At 46.2% G+C, this 18,755-nt stretch overlaps 1 protein-coding gene across 1 annotated transcript in view; it reads left to right on the top strand.

Annotated features, from left to right (window-relative positions):
* Positions 1–18,755, top strand: part of ACOX2 (acyl-CoA oxidase 2) — a 72,612-nt gene that overhangs the window by 26,555 nt on the left and 27,302 nt on the right. The window contains exons 7-8 of the mRNA XM_068253751.1: positions 9,421–9,593; positions 14,868–15,030. Coding sequence (XP_068109852.1) covers positions 9,421–9,593; positions 14,868–15,030 — 336 coding nt within the window. The remainder of the gene's footprint in view (positions 1–9,420; positions 9,594–14,867; positions 15,031–18,755) is intronic.

Here is an 18,755-nt window from a genome sequence, read left to right as displayed (position 1 = left end):
GCGCATTAGCGCACGCAATCTCCTGCACTGCAAGCCCCAAGGACCTTACACCGATCGGCCTTTGGAGGTCATGGGGCCGCAGATGCCTCGCCCATCGGCGTAACGCAGTCGGCAAGCAGTTCATGAAGTAAAAGGCACTGTTTTCACAATAGTGCCCCTTTAAAGACTGGGCTGTCCAGCTCCTCCAAGGTTAATATACTTTCAATTACTGCATTTTAACATTTAATACAGAGTTTGAGGTATGTATGTGGAGTGGGGTGTATTACTGTATTAGCTAAGCCTATTTATAACATTAAGTCTCAAGCAATCAGAAAGTTCACTTTTCTGGCACTAGCCAATCTCCGTCTGTGCTGGATAACCACGACTTTACTGTATATGGAGGCTGACACACTAATTTCCTTATAAATAACATCGAATATGTGTGTGTATGTGCCACCATCACTCGAAAACACCTTGATTGATTTAAAAAAAACCTTTGTATACAAATCCATAACTATCTGGGAACATATGTTCTGGGGGTCTCATGACCTCCTCTGCACACCTGGGCAAAACCACATACAGCCAATCAGATTTCACCCATTGACAGCAATGGGAAAATTTTGAGAGGCTGCCATTCTCACAGCAATAAAGCCAGAGTCCCCCAAGCTTGGCACAGTTGGCCACTTGGGGATCGAGGTTAAAAAAATTCAGGGAAAGTGTGTGGAGCATAAAACAGCCAATTAAATTTCAGCCATTCATCTTTAATGGGAAAATGTAAACTGCAGACATTCTTATGCTGTTAATGGCAGGGTTCTCAAACTTAGCACTGTTGGTCAATGGATGTCTGGGATCAATATTCAGGAAAGTGGGTAGAGCCTATGACTGCCAATCAAAATTTACCTATTGATTCCAAATGGAATATTTAACCGTTTCTGCTGCCTGGATGTAAAGCTCACGTCCAGGCGGCTGCTCTGCTGCGGTGCCACGCTTCGGCACGCTCCTGGGCGTGATCGGGGGTTCCCGATCACCGATCCGTGTCTCCCGCAGAGAAACCGAAGCGCTCTTACGAGCGGCTTCAGTTTTTCTGCCCGGAAAAATTTCCGCATCCCCCTTGTACTTCCGCTTAGCGAAAAGCACAAGGAGGGGAACAAAAATTCAAGGTGGCCATCTTGTGGCCAAATAGTAAAACTACATCTGTATATTTTTTACATTACAATTTACACATATAATAACATTAAAAATGAACTGTTTATTTTCCACACCATAATATTACCCAAATAAAATTTTTAATGGGAAAAAAAATTACAATAAAAAAAAAAGACATAAATAGTTACCTAAGGGTCTGAGCTTTTTAAATATGCATTTTAAGAAGGTATACTACAAACATTTTTTAAATTATAAGCTTGTAAATAGTGATAGACGCAAAACGGAAAAAATGCACCTTTATTTCCAAATAAAATATTGGCGCCATACATTGTGATAGGGACAACATTTAAATGGTGTCATAACCGAGACAAAAGCGCAAATAAAATACATAGGTTTTAATTATGGTAGTGTGGATTAGTGGAGAAATCATGAATTTTTTACATTTTTTTCTTATTAATCCTGTTAAAATGCATTTATAAAAAAAATAATTCTTAGCAAAATGTACCACCCAAAGAAAGCCTAATTAGTGGTGGAAAAAACAAGATATAGATCAATAAATTGTGATAAGTAGTGATAAAGTTATTAGCGAATTAATGGGAGGTGAAAATTGCTCTGATGCATAAGGTGAAAAATCCCCGCGGGCTGAAATGGTTAAATTGCGGCCATTCTTAGGCCTCTTGCACACTACATGCGATTCCAATTTTTTTTTTATCTGATCCGATTTTGGATTACAATTAAAAAAACGTACTGCATGCTGCTAAGATTTGTAATCATAATCCAAAATCGGATGTATAATGTATATATGTAGTGTGCGAGAGGCCTTACACTGTTAATGGCAAAGGCCTCAAACCTGTTAGTCGGTTATTGGGTTTGATTGATAAACTGATTCCATTCTCACATTATTGACACCCCCAAAGCTCACAAACGTGGTCATTGAGTGACTGTGTGTCACGGTTAGAAAAAGTGAGTGGCGCCAACAACAACCACATTTTTAAATGGGAAAATGTAAACTGCAGCCATTCTTACACTGTTAATGGCAGGGTTCTCAAACTTAGCACAGTGGGTCACTGGGTGACTGGGATTAATATTCAAGAAAGTGGGTGAAGCCTACAACAGCCAATCAAAATTCACCTATTGAGTTTCATGGGAAATATTGAAATTGCAGCCATAATTACACTGTTAATGGCATAGGCCTCACACCTGGTACAGTCGGTCATTGAATGACTGGGGTTCAAATTCAGAAAAGAGAAGGAGCCACAAACATCCAATCACATCAGTTTGCTTAATTTCAGTGTAAAATTTAAACTGCTTCCATTCTCATATTATTGATGCCCAAAACTCACAAACTTGGTCATTGAGTGAATATGTGCCAAGATTAGAGAAAGTGGCCGAACCCAACAACAACCAAATACATACCTGAGCAATGCTGGGTCTACAGCTTGTTTCCTTATAAGCAATGCAAGTTGCTTTGCTGTCTCTAATACTTTTAGTCATAGACTCAGAACAAGCATGCTGATCTGATTTTTCTGAATGAAGTCTGAGTGGATTAGCCACATGCTTGTTTGAGATGTGTGATTCAGACACTACTGCCAGAAAGATCAGCAGGACTGGTAGGCAACTTCTATTGTTTACAAGGAAATATTTTTTGTGGTGTGCTGCCACGCCACATATCCCCTCTACTCTCCCATCCTCCCTAAGCCTAATGCGGAGTGGCGCAGTGAGTAATTGTTATATTTACCTGATCTGGATGTGGGATTAGCTCTCCTCTACCACCACAGAGTGGCACTGTGACGCTGACATGCTCCTTTAAGTCTCGACCACATGTCATGTAATGTGAACAAGACCCAGAGGAGGATGTCAGCATTACAGCACTACTTGGTGGTGGAAGAGGTGAGCCGATCCAGGTAAATATATTAAGCGATCCCTGCACCACTCTGCATTAAGTTAGCGAGGCAGCCCGAGAATAGCTGTAGCAGAACAGTTAAAAGGTTAAGTTAATTAGGGACAGTTCATTTTGAGTATTTGAGGCTTATTAGGAGCTGAAAAGGTATTTTATCAATAAGAAGAGATGGCCCGAACTTCGGTGGTTCATCGGAAGTTCGATTCGCCCCCACAGGACATCATGAGGGTCAACTTTGACCCTCTACATCACAGTTAGCAGGCACATTGTAACCAATCAGGCTACACTCCCTCCTGGAGCCCCACCGTACCCCCTTATAAAAGGCAGGCAGCGTCAGGCATTGGACTCACTCGTGTGCCTGCAGTAATTAGAGAAGGGAGAGCTGCTGCAGACTCTCATAGGGAAAGCTTAGTTAAGGTGGCCATACACTGGTCGATTTGCGATGTAACGCCACCTTTGGACAGCCAGCCAACATGCCCTTCAACGTCAGCTGCTAATGCCACCATAGTGCCATCACCCCAGGGGGGCTCAGCGGTGTGGACATTTTTTAATGTGTCTGTCTCAGATCAGAGCAATGCCATCTGTTCTCTCTGCCTCCAAAAATTGAGCCGTGGAAAGGCCAACACCCACGTAGAGACAACTGCCTTACGAAGGCACATGCAGAAAAGGCACAAACTGCAACAGCAAGACCACCTGAGCAAAAGCAGCACACAAAAGAAAAGCCACCCTCCTTCTCCTCTTCCTCCTTCAGGTGCAGCATCTTCAGCCACTTTCTTCCTTGTACCTTCACAGCCACCCTTCTCCACTCTGCCTCTGACCTTGAGCGGTTCCTGCTCCTCTGCCCACAGCAGCCAGGTGTCTGTAAAGGAAATCTTTGAGCGGAAGAATACCATTTCTGCCAGTCATCCCCTTGCCCGGCGTCTGACAGCTGGCTTGGCGGGACTGTTAGCTCGCTAGCTGTAACCATACCAGCTGGTGGACTCTGAGGCCTTCCGTAAATTTGTGGCCATTGGGACACCACAGTGGAAGATACCAGGCCGCAATTATTTATCTAAAAAGGCGATACCCAAACTGTACCGTGAAGTTTAGAGACAAGTGGTGTCATCTCTGGCACACAGCGTTGGGTCAAGGGTCCACCTGACCACAGATGCCTGGTCTGCCAAGCACGGTCAGAGCAGGTACATTACTTACACAGCCCATTGGGTCAACCTGGCGACCGATGGGAAGCAGTGAGTATGTGGTTGTGCAGCGGACCAACTTGTGACACCTCCACGGCTTGCAGGCAGGCCTTCTGCCACCTCCTCTCCTCCTGCTACATCCTCTAATCCTCTTTGCTGTCGTAATACTCCTCCTCGGCTGAGTGGCAGTTTAACTCTACTGGTGCTGCGATCTCCTCTCCAGCTACACAGCCCCAGCTTCCCAGGGCCTATGTTGCATGCCAGGTACGACGGTGTCACGCCATCCTAGACATGTCTTGCCTCAAAGCAGAGAGTGACACTGGAGCAGCTCTTCTGGCTGCTCTTAACAAACAGGTGGCTGACCCCGCACCAGCTGGAGATCGGCAACGTGGTGTGCGACAACGGCAGCAATCTCATTTTCGCTTTCAATTTGGGAAAGCTGACACATGTACCCTGCATGGCACATGTGCTGAATATAGTCATTGAAAGATTTGTGTCAAAGTACCCAGGCTTAGAGGACGTCCTGAAGCAGGCCAGGAAGTTGTGTGGGCATTTCAGGTGGTCTTACACGGCCATGGCACGCTTTGCCGATATTCAGCGGAGAAACAAGTTGCCGGTGAGATGTCTGATTTGGGATAGCCCGACTCGCTGGAATTCGACCCTGCTTATGTTCTATCACCTGCTAGAAGAGGAGAAAGCTGTCACCTCTACAACTACAGTAGAAGGATACAGTCTGGGGAGATGGAAATGTTCTGGCCCAACAACTGGACACTCATGCGAAATGCATGAAGGCTCATGCGGCCTTTTGAGGAACAGACCAACCTGGTGAGTCACAGTGAAGGCACCATCAGTGACTTGATCCTGTACGCTTACTTCCTGCAGCGTGCCGTGCGTAGAGTGGTGGATAAAGCTGTGGAGGAGTGTGAACAGGAACAGTTATGGGAGGAAGCGTTGTGGGATCAATTCTCATCAGAACCAGATGTTTCCTCAACACCTGCAGCAGCACAGAGGGGGGAAGAGGAGGAGGAATAGTCGTGTGGGGAAGAGGAGTCAGACTCAGATGATGAGGAAGACGTTTCTTTGGAGGAGGAGGCGGCAGAAGAACAACCGCAGCAGGCGTCGCAGGGGGCTTGTGCTGCTCAAGGTTCCCGTGGTATTGTTCATGGCTGGGGGGAGGAGGAGGACTTACCTGACGTCACTGAGGAAGAGCAAGAGGAGATGGATAGTATGTCTGGATCCAACTTTGTGCAGATGGCGTCTTTTATGCTGTCCAGCCTGTCCACCTTGTATAAAAAAACTCAAGGGGAATGACAATTACTGGGTGGCCACGCTACTAGACCCTCGGTATAGGCACAAAGTGGCGGAGATGTTTCCAAATTACCAGAAGGCAAAAAGGATGCAGCACTTGCAGAACAAGCTGGCAACTATGCTTTACAATGCGTTTAAGGGTGATGTCACAGCACAACACAATAAGAGGTACCACTGCCAGTAAACCTTCTCCCATGTCCACGCAGGCAAGGACAGGATGCTCCAGCGATCTTATGGTGATGTCGGACATGCGGACATTCTTTAGTCCAATGCCTCACCTTAGCCCTTCCGGATCCACCCTCCACCAATGCCTGGACCAGCAGGTAGCCGACTACCTGGCCTTAAGTGTGGATGTAGACACTGTGAGCAGCGATGAACCCTTGGAATACTGGGTGCGCAGGCTTGACCTGTGGCCAGAGCTGTCCCAATTTGCCATCCAACTTCTGTCTTGCCCTGCCTCAAGCGTCCTGTCAGAAAGGACCTTCAGCGCAGCTGGAGGCATTGTCACTGAGAAGAGAAGTCGGTTAAGTCACAAAAGTGTTCAGTACCTCACCTTTATCAAAATGAATGAGGCATGGATCCCGGAGGGCTACTGCCTACTCCAAGACTAAGTCAGTCCCCCCACACAGCACCTCTGCCTGCAGGCCGCTTGACTGCCTTCTCCGCCACCACCAACAGGGTCCAGGACTCCAGGTGGATTCCTAAATTTTTAAGGCCATACTACTTTTTTCTGGTGTGTGTACATGCCTGCCTAATTTTTCTGGCTGCACTGCAGCTGCAACAACAAAACAAAAGGCATGTACATGTGCCAATTCCTCTTCGTGATCATTACCTTGCCGCGGTGAAGGGGCTTGCGTATCACAATGAAGCAATGACCGACGGCTATATGAGTGTGTGTCGGGGGGGGGGGGCACACCCACGATAAGAAGGTCGTTGCTTCATTATGGACAGACCAAATTTGATCAGCTGGACAGTCACTATTCTGTCATTCAGCTACCTCAGCCCGGTGACCATACGGGCTGGAAAGCCGCCATCACCTGCACTCTCGTCATTGTGCGCCCCAGTCCAGCACGGCCGTCACTACGCAAACAGCTGTTTGCAGTCACTGCATACCTTTCACTGCATCTTTGACTGCACATTATATTATACCTGGCAGTCAGTGCATACCTTTCACTTGAATGGATGGCAGACTTGCCCTCCATAACAGATTCTCGTTAAAGGATTTAAAGTTGATTAATCTCATATACAGCAGGGCCTCGAAAGTCCTCCTGTATTGTTATTTTTGGTCACTACCTCGGGACGTGCATGCCATGCCTGCTGCCTTCCTTAGATGTGTGGTAGCCGTTCCTGCTCCTTTGCCCACAGCGTGCCTGCTGCCTACCTTGGATGTGTGGTGGTGGTAGCCATTTCTTAGGCTCCCACTCTAGACCGGAATCGAACCAGGATTCCCCGGCCATTACCCGTGGTCACCATGCTACTGAGAAAGTACCATTGAAAGTTTCACACAGTTGAATGAATGGCAGACTTGCCCTCCATAACAGATTCTCGTTAAAGGCAAGTGGTGTCATCTCTGGCACACAGCGTTGGGTCAAGGGTCCATCTGACCACGGATGCCTGGTCTGCAAAGCACGGTCAGGGCAGGTACATTACTTATACAGCAAATGGGTCCTTACTCGGATGTGTGGTGGTGGTAGCCAGTTCTCAGGCACCCACTCCGGACCAGAATCAAACCCTGTTTCCCCGGCCATTACCCGTGGTCACTCACAATGGCAGACTTGCACTCCAGAACAGATTCTCGTTACAGGTACTGAACAACCAGCAGAAAATGTAATTTACAAAAAAAAAATAGATGTAAGCTTTAACAATGGTAGAGAAAGAACCATCGAAAGTTGATAAGGCAGTCAGACATTACCTGATATCACTGAGGAAGAACAATCTCGCCATGGTGCACACCAGTCCAGCACGGCCGTCACAACACAAACAGCTGTTTGCGGTGCGTTACACAGTGAGTTTGGTGTGTCAGTGTGAAGCAGTACTCTAATTACACTCCCTGATTGATGTATACACATGCAAGATGTTTTAAAGCACGTTAGGCCTGCAATTTAGCATTCAATGTGATTTCTGCCATTAAAACACTGCTTTGCGTCAAATCCAGATTTCTCCCTGGGACTTTTGGCGTCTATCCCACTCCTCCATGCAAAAACTCAGATGTTAGACCCCTTGAAACAACTTTTCCATCACTTTTGTGGCCAGCACAAGTGTTTTTAGTTTTCAAAGTTCGCCTCCCCATTGAAGTCTATTGCGGTTCGCGAAAGTTCGCGCGAACCGAACTTTTTCGGAAGTTCGCGAACCGAAAATCGGAGGTTTGGGCTATCTCTATCAATAAGGTGCAAAAACAACTCCTTTTTAGATAATTCAGAAGAAAAGTTTACTCGGGGTCCAGGTTGGAAATGTTTTGTGCATTAGTGCCTAGATACACAAGCATATCTTTCTGTACACAGACCCATACCACCCAGCCATGTAGCCTTGCCTGCTCCCTTAGGACAGGATGGGAGGGTGAGAAAGTGGCTCATACAGCCTCTTCACCTATAGAGAATAGTGGGAAAGTGGGGGAATTACACCATGCACAACACCTCCCTCCCAGAAGGCTCTGTGGGCCTCCATGGGACACTGAGACCCTGGCAAGAATTATGCATATGATGCCTGGATAGTTGTAAGGGATTTCACAACTGGGGGAGGTTGGAGGGTTGGGAATGATCAGAAGCCAAGTACGATCATAGCGTGCCTGTTGTTGCCATGGATGCACTATACAAACTGGAGCAGGAAATCTCTGACATTCTGGACTATTTAGTGTACTGGTGGTGGAGAGATCTTTACAGTTATTGTACTTACCATGATTACATATCCACATCCACCAATTCAAGGGTTTCTGGACAGGTCAGCCAGGTAAATCGGCTCCTCAGAAGAGTTCTGCTGTAACCGAGGTCAGACAGCCTAGAGTTTGTATAGTAGTTTTTTTGTTTTTTTATAACTCATTTTACATAACAATAAATGGTATAATTATCTTACAATTACTTTCAATATACAACATCCAATTTGTATAAAATAGCCAGTAAAGTAGTACAATTGCAATAGTCTCTGAGATGACTTCTGCTATACTGTCATTGTCATTCAACATTACCTCCTAAACAGTAAACATCTCAAACAAACTAAAACCACAGCAATTATGACATCTGGTTTAACTTATTGCCATTGTTTGTACTGGCAGGTGATAAATGCTGAAAAAACTAGAACTGTATATAATATACTGTATCTCTTACTAGTCTAGGAGGTGGACACTGTGAGAGGGCTTCCCAGCCTTGGGTCCCAAGTCATATGATTATTTTGGGCAAACCCCTGTTCTTATATGTTATATTTTCCAAGGGAAGAGTATTGTTCATGAGCTTTTTCCATAAGTCCATAAGGATTCAACTATTACACAATTCCCAACAACCCAACTTGGGGAGAGGGGGTGATTCTAATATCTATAATTTCAGAGAGTGTGATAAAGATGTCATCCCAGAAGTGACTAAGATGTGGACACTGCCAAATCATTTGCCAATAATCTGGGGCATATAGGTGACAAGTTTACCTGGTTTAGTATACCAGATAATGCATACCTGTACTGACTCATTGTCTGGCTGCAGGGCGGGACATTCCCAAATCCCACTCCAGTCTCTGCTAGCAGCCCTGTGAAATAACTGTATTTTGGATGCACAAATTTCCGTACATGACTACTTGTAAGTAAGGTGAAGTAATGCTTGCCATTAATCGCTGAAATTTAGAGAGCTGAACTAAAGGACTGTCATGTTCTTAACAACAGTGGAGTTTTAGCCTGACTGAAGAACACGGATGACTTTCTCATGACAGGTTATGCCTGATGGTTCCTACGTGAAGCGTGGATCAGACAAGATCAATTATTTCTCCATGATTGCAGTACGGGTGACCATGATCCGTGAAGAGGCCCTGGAGGCACTGATGAAATCGTGCATCATCGCAGTTAGATACTCTGCCGTCAGACGCCAGTCAGAGTTACAACCAGGGTAAGTACTGTAATATTCTGCCTATAGGATCTGCTTAAAAGGGCAGCTTATTAAAAAAATCCCAAAGTATTTCATTACTGAGCATTGGTCTAGCTATTGATTGTAATAAGTATATACATTATTCTGACAACAGACTTTTCAGCTTTGTTCATTAGTGGAAAACTGTCAGAAACGAAACCAGGTAATTCCAGGTTAATGGGCAATTCACTAGTTTGGTATAAGTATCCCATTGAATATATTGTTGAGAGCTGTGTCAAGGCATAAAATGAACACAGTTTTCCTGGCCATATCTATAAAGCTTTGCAATCTGAGTAGCATGGCTGTACACAAAAGTAATGCTTAACTCCTAATATAACAATAACTAATCCAGGCCTTGGTAGAATTGTTTGCATAGAAAAAGTAAAGAAATAAAAACAATATTAGGAGCAGCATTACTGTGTAGAAGAAGAAGAAGAAGAAGAAGAAGAAGAACAAGAAGAAGAAGAAGAAGGAGACTGAAAAATATATGTAAAAGAGAGAACCGAGAGCCCAATATAGTGTAGTAAGTACTGATAAAGTGGGTTTATATGACGAGTACAAGTTATATACTCACAAACCAGGGTTACCTCCAGGCAACCACTGTCTAAGCAGGTGAGGAGATTATCCTGTCCTCACTCAGGATTAAGAAGTCGCTCTCTGTAGACAGGAAAAAAGAAAGGGGTATCCCCCTCCACCAGGGGTGGATAGCAAATATTATGTAATGGAGAACAGAGGCGCCAAAAGGATAAAATCAACTATTAAAAAGTAAAAAAAATGCTAAGGAGGCAGTGGTGGACTTACCTCCTACAAGCAGACACAAGAAGCTGTGCATTCAAAACAAGTTCATTTTATTGGTACACTCCAAGGGGGTATTCGCAACGCGTTTCGCAGGCCTAGACCCGCTTCACCACTGAGGCGCCAGGTGTAACCCTGACCGAATGCTGTTGTGTACTCCAACATTCTATTGCCTGATGAAGCGGGTCTAGGCCTGCGAAACGCGTTTTGAATATCCCCTTGGAATGTACCAATAAAATTTACTTGTTTTGAATGCACAGCTTCTTGTGTCTTCTTGTAGTAGGTAAGTCCACCACTGCCTCCTAAGCATTTTTTAACTTTTTAATAGTTGATTTTATCCTTTTGGCGCCTGAAAAATGATCCTCCTTGTGCTGGGTAAATTAAATACTGCTACAATGTCCATAAAAAAATCTTGCTTTTAAAGAGAACCCGAAGTGGCATTTCATTACGTTAGTAGGGCACAGAGGCTGGTTGTGCACACTAACACCAGCCTCTGTTGCCCCATCGTGTGCCTCAAAGACCCCCCTGCTCGCCGCTATACCCCTGCAGCACAATGTTTACCCTAGCGCTGTCTGTCAGCGCCGCTCCCCTGCCTCCTCCGCATCGCCGCTACCTGCCCGCGTCCCTTCCCTCCAATCAGCGGGAGGGAAGGGACGCGGGCGGGTAGCGGCGATGCGGAGGAGCGGCGCTGACAGACAGCGCTAGGGTAAACATTGTGCTGGCGATGCGCTGCGTGTCGCCAGCACTGTGGGGGCTATAGCGGCGAGCAGGGGGGTCTTTGAGGCACACGATGGGGCAACAGAGGCTGGTGTTAGTGTGCACAACCAGCCTCTGTGCCCCACTAACGTAATGAAATGCCACCTCGGGTCCTCTTTAAGACTCTTATTTCAAACTTTCAAACACAGCCATTAATGTCTAAACTGCTGGCAACAGAAGTGAATATACCCCTAAGGGAAGCATGTCAAAATTGTGCTCAAAGTGTCAACATTTAGTGTGCCCACTGTTATTTTTGAGCACTACCTTTACTCTCTTGGCCATGGAGATCACTAGAGCTTTACAGGTTGTCTCTCCCATTCCTCCATGACGACATAACAAAGCTTGTGGATGTTAAGAGGCCATTCCCTGCTCCACCTTCTATTGGAGAATGACCCACAGATGATGAATAGAGTTTAGGTTGGAAACATGCTTGACTGGTCCAGCACCTTTACCCTCAGTTCTATAGAAAGGCAGTGGTCATCTTTGAGGTGTGTTTGGGGTCATTATTGTGTTGGAATACTGCCCTGCGACATGGTTTACGAAAGGAAGAGGATCATGCTCTGCTTCAGTGTGTGACAGTACATTTTGGTATTCATGGTTCTTTCAATGAACTGTAGTTTCCACTCATGCATCCCAAAACCATCACAATTCCACCACCATGCTTGACTGTACGCAAGACACGCATGTCTTTGTGCTCCTCACCTGGTTGCTACCACATGTGTTTGGATAGTGTACTGGTTAAGGGCTCTGCCTCTAAAACAGGTGACCTGGGTTAGAATCTCACTTCTTCCTGTTCAGTAAGCCAGCACCTATTCAGTAAGGGGTTCTTGGGCTAGACTCCCTAACACTGCTACTGCCTACTGAGCACGCCCCAGTGGCTACAGCTTAACCACTTTGAGTCCACCAGGAGAAAAGCGCAATATAAATGTTACTTGTCTTGTCACACACGTTTGACACCATTTGAACCAAATAAATGTATCTTGGTCTCATCCGACCACAGGACCTTGTTCCAGTAATTCATGTCCTGAGTCAGCTTGTCTTCAGCAAACTGTTTGCAAGCCTTCTTGTAAATTATCTTTAGAAGAGGCTTCTTTTGGAACAACAGCCACGCAGACCAATTTGATGCAGTGTAAGGAGTATGACACTGACAGACTGACCCCTTCAACCACTGCAGCAATGCTGCCAGCACTATTTGAAAAAGAGAACCTTTGGATATGACGCTATGCACCTGCACTCAACCTCTTTGCTCGACCATGGCGAGGCCTCTTCTGAGTGGATCCTGTCCTGTTAAACTGCTGTAAGGTCTTTGCCATTGTGCTGCAGCTTAGTTTTGTGGTGTTGGCAATCTTCTTACAGCCTAAGCCATCTTTATGTAGAACAACAATTCTTGTTTTAAAGGTATTATCAGCTAAAATAAGAAAAATGAGCTTAACTCACCTCGGGCTTTCTGCAGCCCCTAGCAGCGGACTGTCCCATGCCGACCTCTCCGCTGCCCGCCGCCGTCCCGTTCTCCGTACTCGGAAGCAGACCCCGAGGTTGTCCGCACTGCACCTGCGCGAACTGCCGCTGTCAATCGAGCCCACGTTGTATGCGGCATGCTGCACAGGTGCAGTAGTTCTGTGTCTGCGCAGTATGCCGCGTACAACGTGGGCATGATTGACAGCGGAGGTTCGCGCAGGCACAGTGCAGACAACCTCGGGGTTGGCTTCCGCACCGAGTATGGAGACCGGGACAGCGTCGGGGAGCGGAGCGGTCGGCGTGGGACAGTCGGCTGCTAGGGGCTGCAGAAAGCCCCAGGTGAGTTAAGCTCATTTTTCTTATCTTAGCTGATAACTCCTTCAAGTTCCTCAGAGTTCTCTGCCATGAGGTGCCCGTATGAACGGTAATTAGTGGCGTGTCGCTGGGGGCCAGCAGAGCGGTTTCAAGTCTACATCATAGAAGCCGATCAGTGAGTATCCTGGCAACAGTCAGTCACGCCCCCCCACTAACGTCATGGCGAGCCTCTCATTCGCTGCCTCAGCTGCTGCTATGGATACGTAAGCAGACAACAAAATAAAAAGACGTGCTGTAGCTTGTAGCGTCATCTGACGAAGGCGCAGAGTGCCGAAACGCGTAATGACGCTACAAGCAAGCCTAGACTAAGCCACGCCCACCCCTCCAGAGACGAGCTACGGATTCCATCGGGACCGCGCTGCTGGCCACAGCGTGAGCGTCATAGCCGCCGGAGTGTTAAGCAGAAGGCATACCGCTGACAAGCGGACTTTTTACTTGCACACTGTGAGTATAACTTTTAATTACAGAATAAATAGTTTTTATGTTAATGCACCATGGAGCGCTCCTTGTTTTTGTTTTAAAGTTATACACATCCCAGAGTTCTGGAGCAGAGCCGGGCAGTAGGAACATAAGAGCCACAAAGAACTGTTGAACGATCTTTTTGAAAACTCGGATTGGAGCGCAGGGGTTGTTTGAATTTGCCCGTATGAGAATGTCAGAATGATGATAGCAAATTTAACACACCTTCTTCCCATTCACACCTGAGACCTTGTAACACCAACAGGTAACATAACCTCAGGGAGGAAAATGTCTCATTGGGCAGAATTTTGCAATTCTTTCTTAACTTAGGTATGTACTTACTGTTGTTGCCAGAGGTTTAGACATGCATGGCTGTGTGTTGAGTTATTTTGATGGGAAAGCAAATCACAAGCTGTACACTGACTGCTTTATATTGCACCAAAGTCTCATATCTTCATTGTTGTCCCATTAAAAAAATGAATAAAGTATTTACAAAAATGTAAGAGGTGTGCTCACTTTTGTTACATGACTGTATGTATCTGTGTTTATTTCATCTTGGGCCTGATGAATGAAGCGCCAGTAAATTTGCCATGCACATGCACCATACAACAATCTTACTAGTACTGGCACTAATGACTAGTGCAATGTAGGTTACCAGGTTAACACAAGCATAAGTAGCATACCACGTATTACCATAGCATCATGCTCATTAACCCGGTAATGGGTACTGCTGCTCTGGTGTTGGTGCCAGTATAATTGCTTTGCACGGTCTGCTAGTGGCAAATTTACCAGTGCCCCATGCATCAGCCTCATACCACATGTCAGGTCAGGTACAATTTAAGCACTCTTATTCTCATTTTTTTTTCTATTGACCAAAAGGTTTTATTGAAAAGGATAACATAGAACAGTACAAAGATATGGTACATACCCAATATGGACTATCAGAATAAAGACAAGTTACTTATGCAAGTGTATAAGTATCCAAACAGGAGTAAATATACAATATAACATATACAATAAGTTATAATATATTGAATGTTGTAAGGAAAACTGCACTTGAGAGGGAGAGATCAAAGGAACTATGAGAGATCATTTCAAACGAGAGACTCTTAGGGCTCGATTCACTAAAACAAATAGCATGCCTTATCAAAGTTAACAAGCCTTATCAAAGTTAACGTGCCTTATCAGAGTAGCATCGCGAGAGCTACGAACTTATGCCTGCTAATTGGCAATCCACTCGTCCTGCCCTGAGCCCCTGCGGGTTCGTAGCTCGCTACTCTGATAAGGCATGTTAACTTTGATAAGGCGTGCTATTTGTCTTAGTGAATCAAGCCCTTATTCTTTAATGTGATTAATTTGTAGGTTATTGCAATAAATTATGTGCACAGTCTTCTTTTACATTTTATATTTTAGGGCCCAAGAGGCAAAAATTCTCGATTACCAAACCCAACAGCAGAAGCTGTTACCTCTAGTGGCAACGTGTTACTGCATGCACTTCATGGCCAATCGTGTCAGTGACTTATACAGTGAAGTCTACAAAGAGATCAGGGTGGAAAACTTTAACTCTCTTCCAGAGGTAAATGCCATAGTTGTTTCATGCTATACTATGGAACAAATACATTATAAGATTGCATGCTATAAATGTCATTGATAAATACAAAAAGGTTTCCAGCTGGACACCATTGCCAATGTAGCCTTGCAATTTTGTGTTTGAACTGAAGTCCTATGAAAACATTTCAGTATTTTGCACTCTGTAAATAGAGTTAAAAGGTCAGTAAAACAATCTGGGTGTGATCTAGTAAGGTTTACTAAGGTCCACCAGGGCTGCAGGACTGTGGAAAAATAATGGGTCTATTAAGAGGCTAAAGTTGGGAGTCCACAGCTGGAGCTTATCAGACCATAGCAAGACCTGCTGTCAGACAAGTACAATGGTTGTAGGATTGTGGTTGTATTCAGATATTTAAAATTAGATTTGTACTTCTTTTTTCAAAACAAATCCATAATTACTCATAGTGAATGTGCGCGAACAAATACAACCCCACAACTGCTATTTTATGGCATTTCACCAACTCTCTCAATGGGTAACTTACATAAGGCAACAAAGGAGTACATTTTTTGAAACTGCAGGAGTGCACTTCTCTTTTTTCAACTGTTAATCGGAATACATAACAAAAGTTGTTTTTAGGTGATACCTTTAATGACTAAGGCCTAGTGCACACCAGAGCGGTTCTGCTGCGGTTTGCGATCCGCTTGCGGGTGCGGATCCGCTAGGGTAATGTATTTCAATGGGCTGGTGCCAGGGCCGGGCCGAGGCATAGGCAGGAGAGGCTCCAGCCTCAGGGCGCAGTGTAGGAGGGGGCGCAAAATTCATTCAGCTGTCATTCCTAATTGTGTTTCAAGCAGAAAGAAATAAGAAAAGGGGATACATGGCAGTGACTGCAAGCCAGATAACTAGATATTAAGGTGTTGGGGAGGTTGTGGGCCCTGTGGCCCTCTTAGTCTAATAGAAATCAGTGTCTGACGGCTGGGGTGGGAGGGATGGAGGGGCGCACTTTGGTGTCTCAGCCTTGGGTGCTGGAGGACCTTGTCCCGGCTCTGGCTGGTGCACACCAGAGCGGAAGGCGTTTTGCAGAAACGCATACTCCCGGGCTGCTGCAGATTTTGGATTGCGGATGCGTTTCTGCCTCAATGTTAAGTATAGGAAAAATGCAAACCGCTCTGAAAAACGGCACTTCAGAGCGGTTTGCCAGGCGTTTTTTGTTACAGTAGCTGTTCAGTAACAGCTTTACTGTAACAATACATGAAATCTACTACACCAAAAACGCTTCACAAAAATGCTAGCTGAAATGCTGCAGAAAAAGAAGAAAAAGCGTTTCAAAATCTGCTAGCATTTTGCAGATCTGCTAGCGTTTTTTGGTGTGCACCAGGCCTTAGTGTTCAAGATTTCTTTGCAAGCTTTCAAAATTTGAAGTTTCTTCTTCAGGCATAATACAGAACTGGATCAGAACCATACTAGATCAGTAGTTCCGATCCAGTTCTGTATTATGCCTAAAGAAGAAACTTAAAGGAAAGGATCCAGGGTGTTTAAAAAAAAGATCTAATTGCCTGGGGCTTCCTGCAGCCCCTGGCAGCCATCCTGTGCCCTCGCCGCAGCTCCACTCCCAGCCAGTGGCCCAGGATCCACTCCGTTACAGCTGCTGACACGCAGCATCTTCTGCGTGTGCGCCGCTCATGACCTCGCTCAGGTGGTCTGGAGTGTTAGGTGTTCTGTGCAGGTGCAGTAGTTCTGCACCCCAAGTAGATTTTCTTTTTTATTCTTCTCAGACCTTCCCTTTAAAGCGAATGGGAACCGCATTAAAAAAAAAAATGAATCAAATCCTTACATAAGGAGAGGGAAGGCTCTGGGTCTATAGAGCCTTCCGTCTCCTCCTCTCTCGGTGCCCTCTATCCTGTGCTGCCCCCCCCCCCCCCCCCCCCCCCCCGTTTCAATCCCCCACCGAAAGGGTATTTGGAAGTCTACAGGAGCCGTGTCCTCCCGAAGACGTGTGGCTCCATACTGCACAGGCGTGAGCGTACAAGAGAGCGTGCTTGTGCAGGTGCAGTACAGGGCCGCCCTTCTTCAATAGCACTCGGGCTCCCTGAAGACTTCTGAAGCCTCCTTCAGCCGGATAAAGCAGTATTTGACTAAATTAGTCAAATACTGCTACCGGGCGAGCCAGCACTGGAACGAGGGGACCAGGAGAGGAGCAGGAAGGCTCTATATGACCCAGAGCCTTCCCTCTCCTTGGGTATCTGTCTCATTTTTTTAAATGCGGTTCCCATTCATTTTAAAGAGAACCCGAGGTGGTATTTAATTATGTTACTGGGGCACAGAGGCTGGTTGTGCACACTAAGACCAGCCTCCGTTGCCCCATGGTGTGCCTCCATGTCCCCCCTGCGCGCCACTATAGCCCCCGCAGTGCTGGCGACACACAGCGCGTCGCCAGCACAATGTTTACCTAAGCGCTGTCTGTCAGCGCCACTCCCCCGCCTCCTCCGCATCGGCGCTACCCGCCCGCGTCACTTCCCTCCTATCAGCGGGAGATCTGTGACGACATGACGCTGCCGGCGCTTGGAATGGGCTAGTGGTGAGTAATTCTGCTCATGTCTCCCCGCCGCCGAGCCCGCACTTGCCACCGCTGAATGGAGGGGTAGAGAGGCAGAAGGAGGGGTCCCAGGTGAGGGAGGGGGGGAGGGGGGGATATTTCCCCCCTTCCCACCGCTGCCCCCACTGCCCCTCCTTCTAGCGCTGCTTCCCCCCTCCAGGGACATCTATACTGGGGGCAACTGTACTAGCTATACTGGGGGCAACTAAACTAGCTATACTGGGGGCAACTAAACTAGCTATACTGGGGGCAACTAAACTAGCTATACTGGGGGCAACTAAACTAGCTATACTGGGGGCAACTAAACTAGCTATACTGGGGGCAGCTATACTAGCTATACTGGGGGGCAGCTATACTGGGGGCAGCTCTACTAGCTATACTGGGGGCAACTATACCAGCTATACTGGGGGCAACTATATCAGCTATACTGGGGGCAACTGTACTAGCTATACTGGGGGCAACTGTACTAGCTATACTGGGGGCAACTATACTAGCTATACTGGGGGCAACTAAACTAGCTATACTGGGGGCAACTATACTAGCTTCACTGGGGGCAGCTATACTAGCTATACTGGGGGCAACTATACTGGGGGCAGCTATATTAGCTATACTGGGGGCAGCTATACTAGCTATGCTGGGGGCAGCTATACTGGGGGCAACTATACTAGCTATACTGGGGGCAACTATACTAGCTATACTGGGGGCAACTAAACTAGCTATACTGGGGGCAACTATACTAGCTTCACTGGGGGCAGCTATACTGGGGGAAACTACTAGCTATACTGGGGCAACTATACTAGCTAATACTTTAAATTACAGTTAGCTCCGCCCTCATCCGGCCATGACCATGCCCATTTTTGCCACGGAGCAAGCCGCAGGTTGTGGCCACGCCCATTTTTTAAGGGGGGGGGTGTCTTTTAATACCCAGCACCGGGTGCCAAATGCCCTAGGTAAGACACTGGAGTGTATTAAGTGATAAAGATGCTAATCCTGCATTCAAAACTTTCAAAACTTTTTCTGCTGTTATGATTTGGAGTTATCACATACTTAAGGAGCAGTGGCCCTTTAGTAGTCAGTGCCAAACAGTTGCATGCTGGGAGTTCTTTTTATCTATAATATATTCCTCCTCTTCCCTTTATTTCCCTGCCAGCTGCTT

The sequence above is a fragment of the Hyperolius riggenbachi genome, chromosome 9, assembly GCF_040937935.1.
Source record: "Hyperolius riggenbachi isolate aHypRig1 chromosome 9, aHypRig1.pri, whole genome shotgun sequence".
NCBI lineage: Eukaryota > Metazoa > Chordata > Amphibia > Anura > Hyperoliidae > Hyperolius > Hyperolius riggenbachi.
Note: the sequence above shows the minus strand (reverse complement) of the source record. Positions and strands in the feature narration are given on the sequence as shown.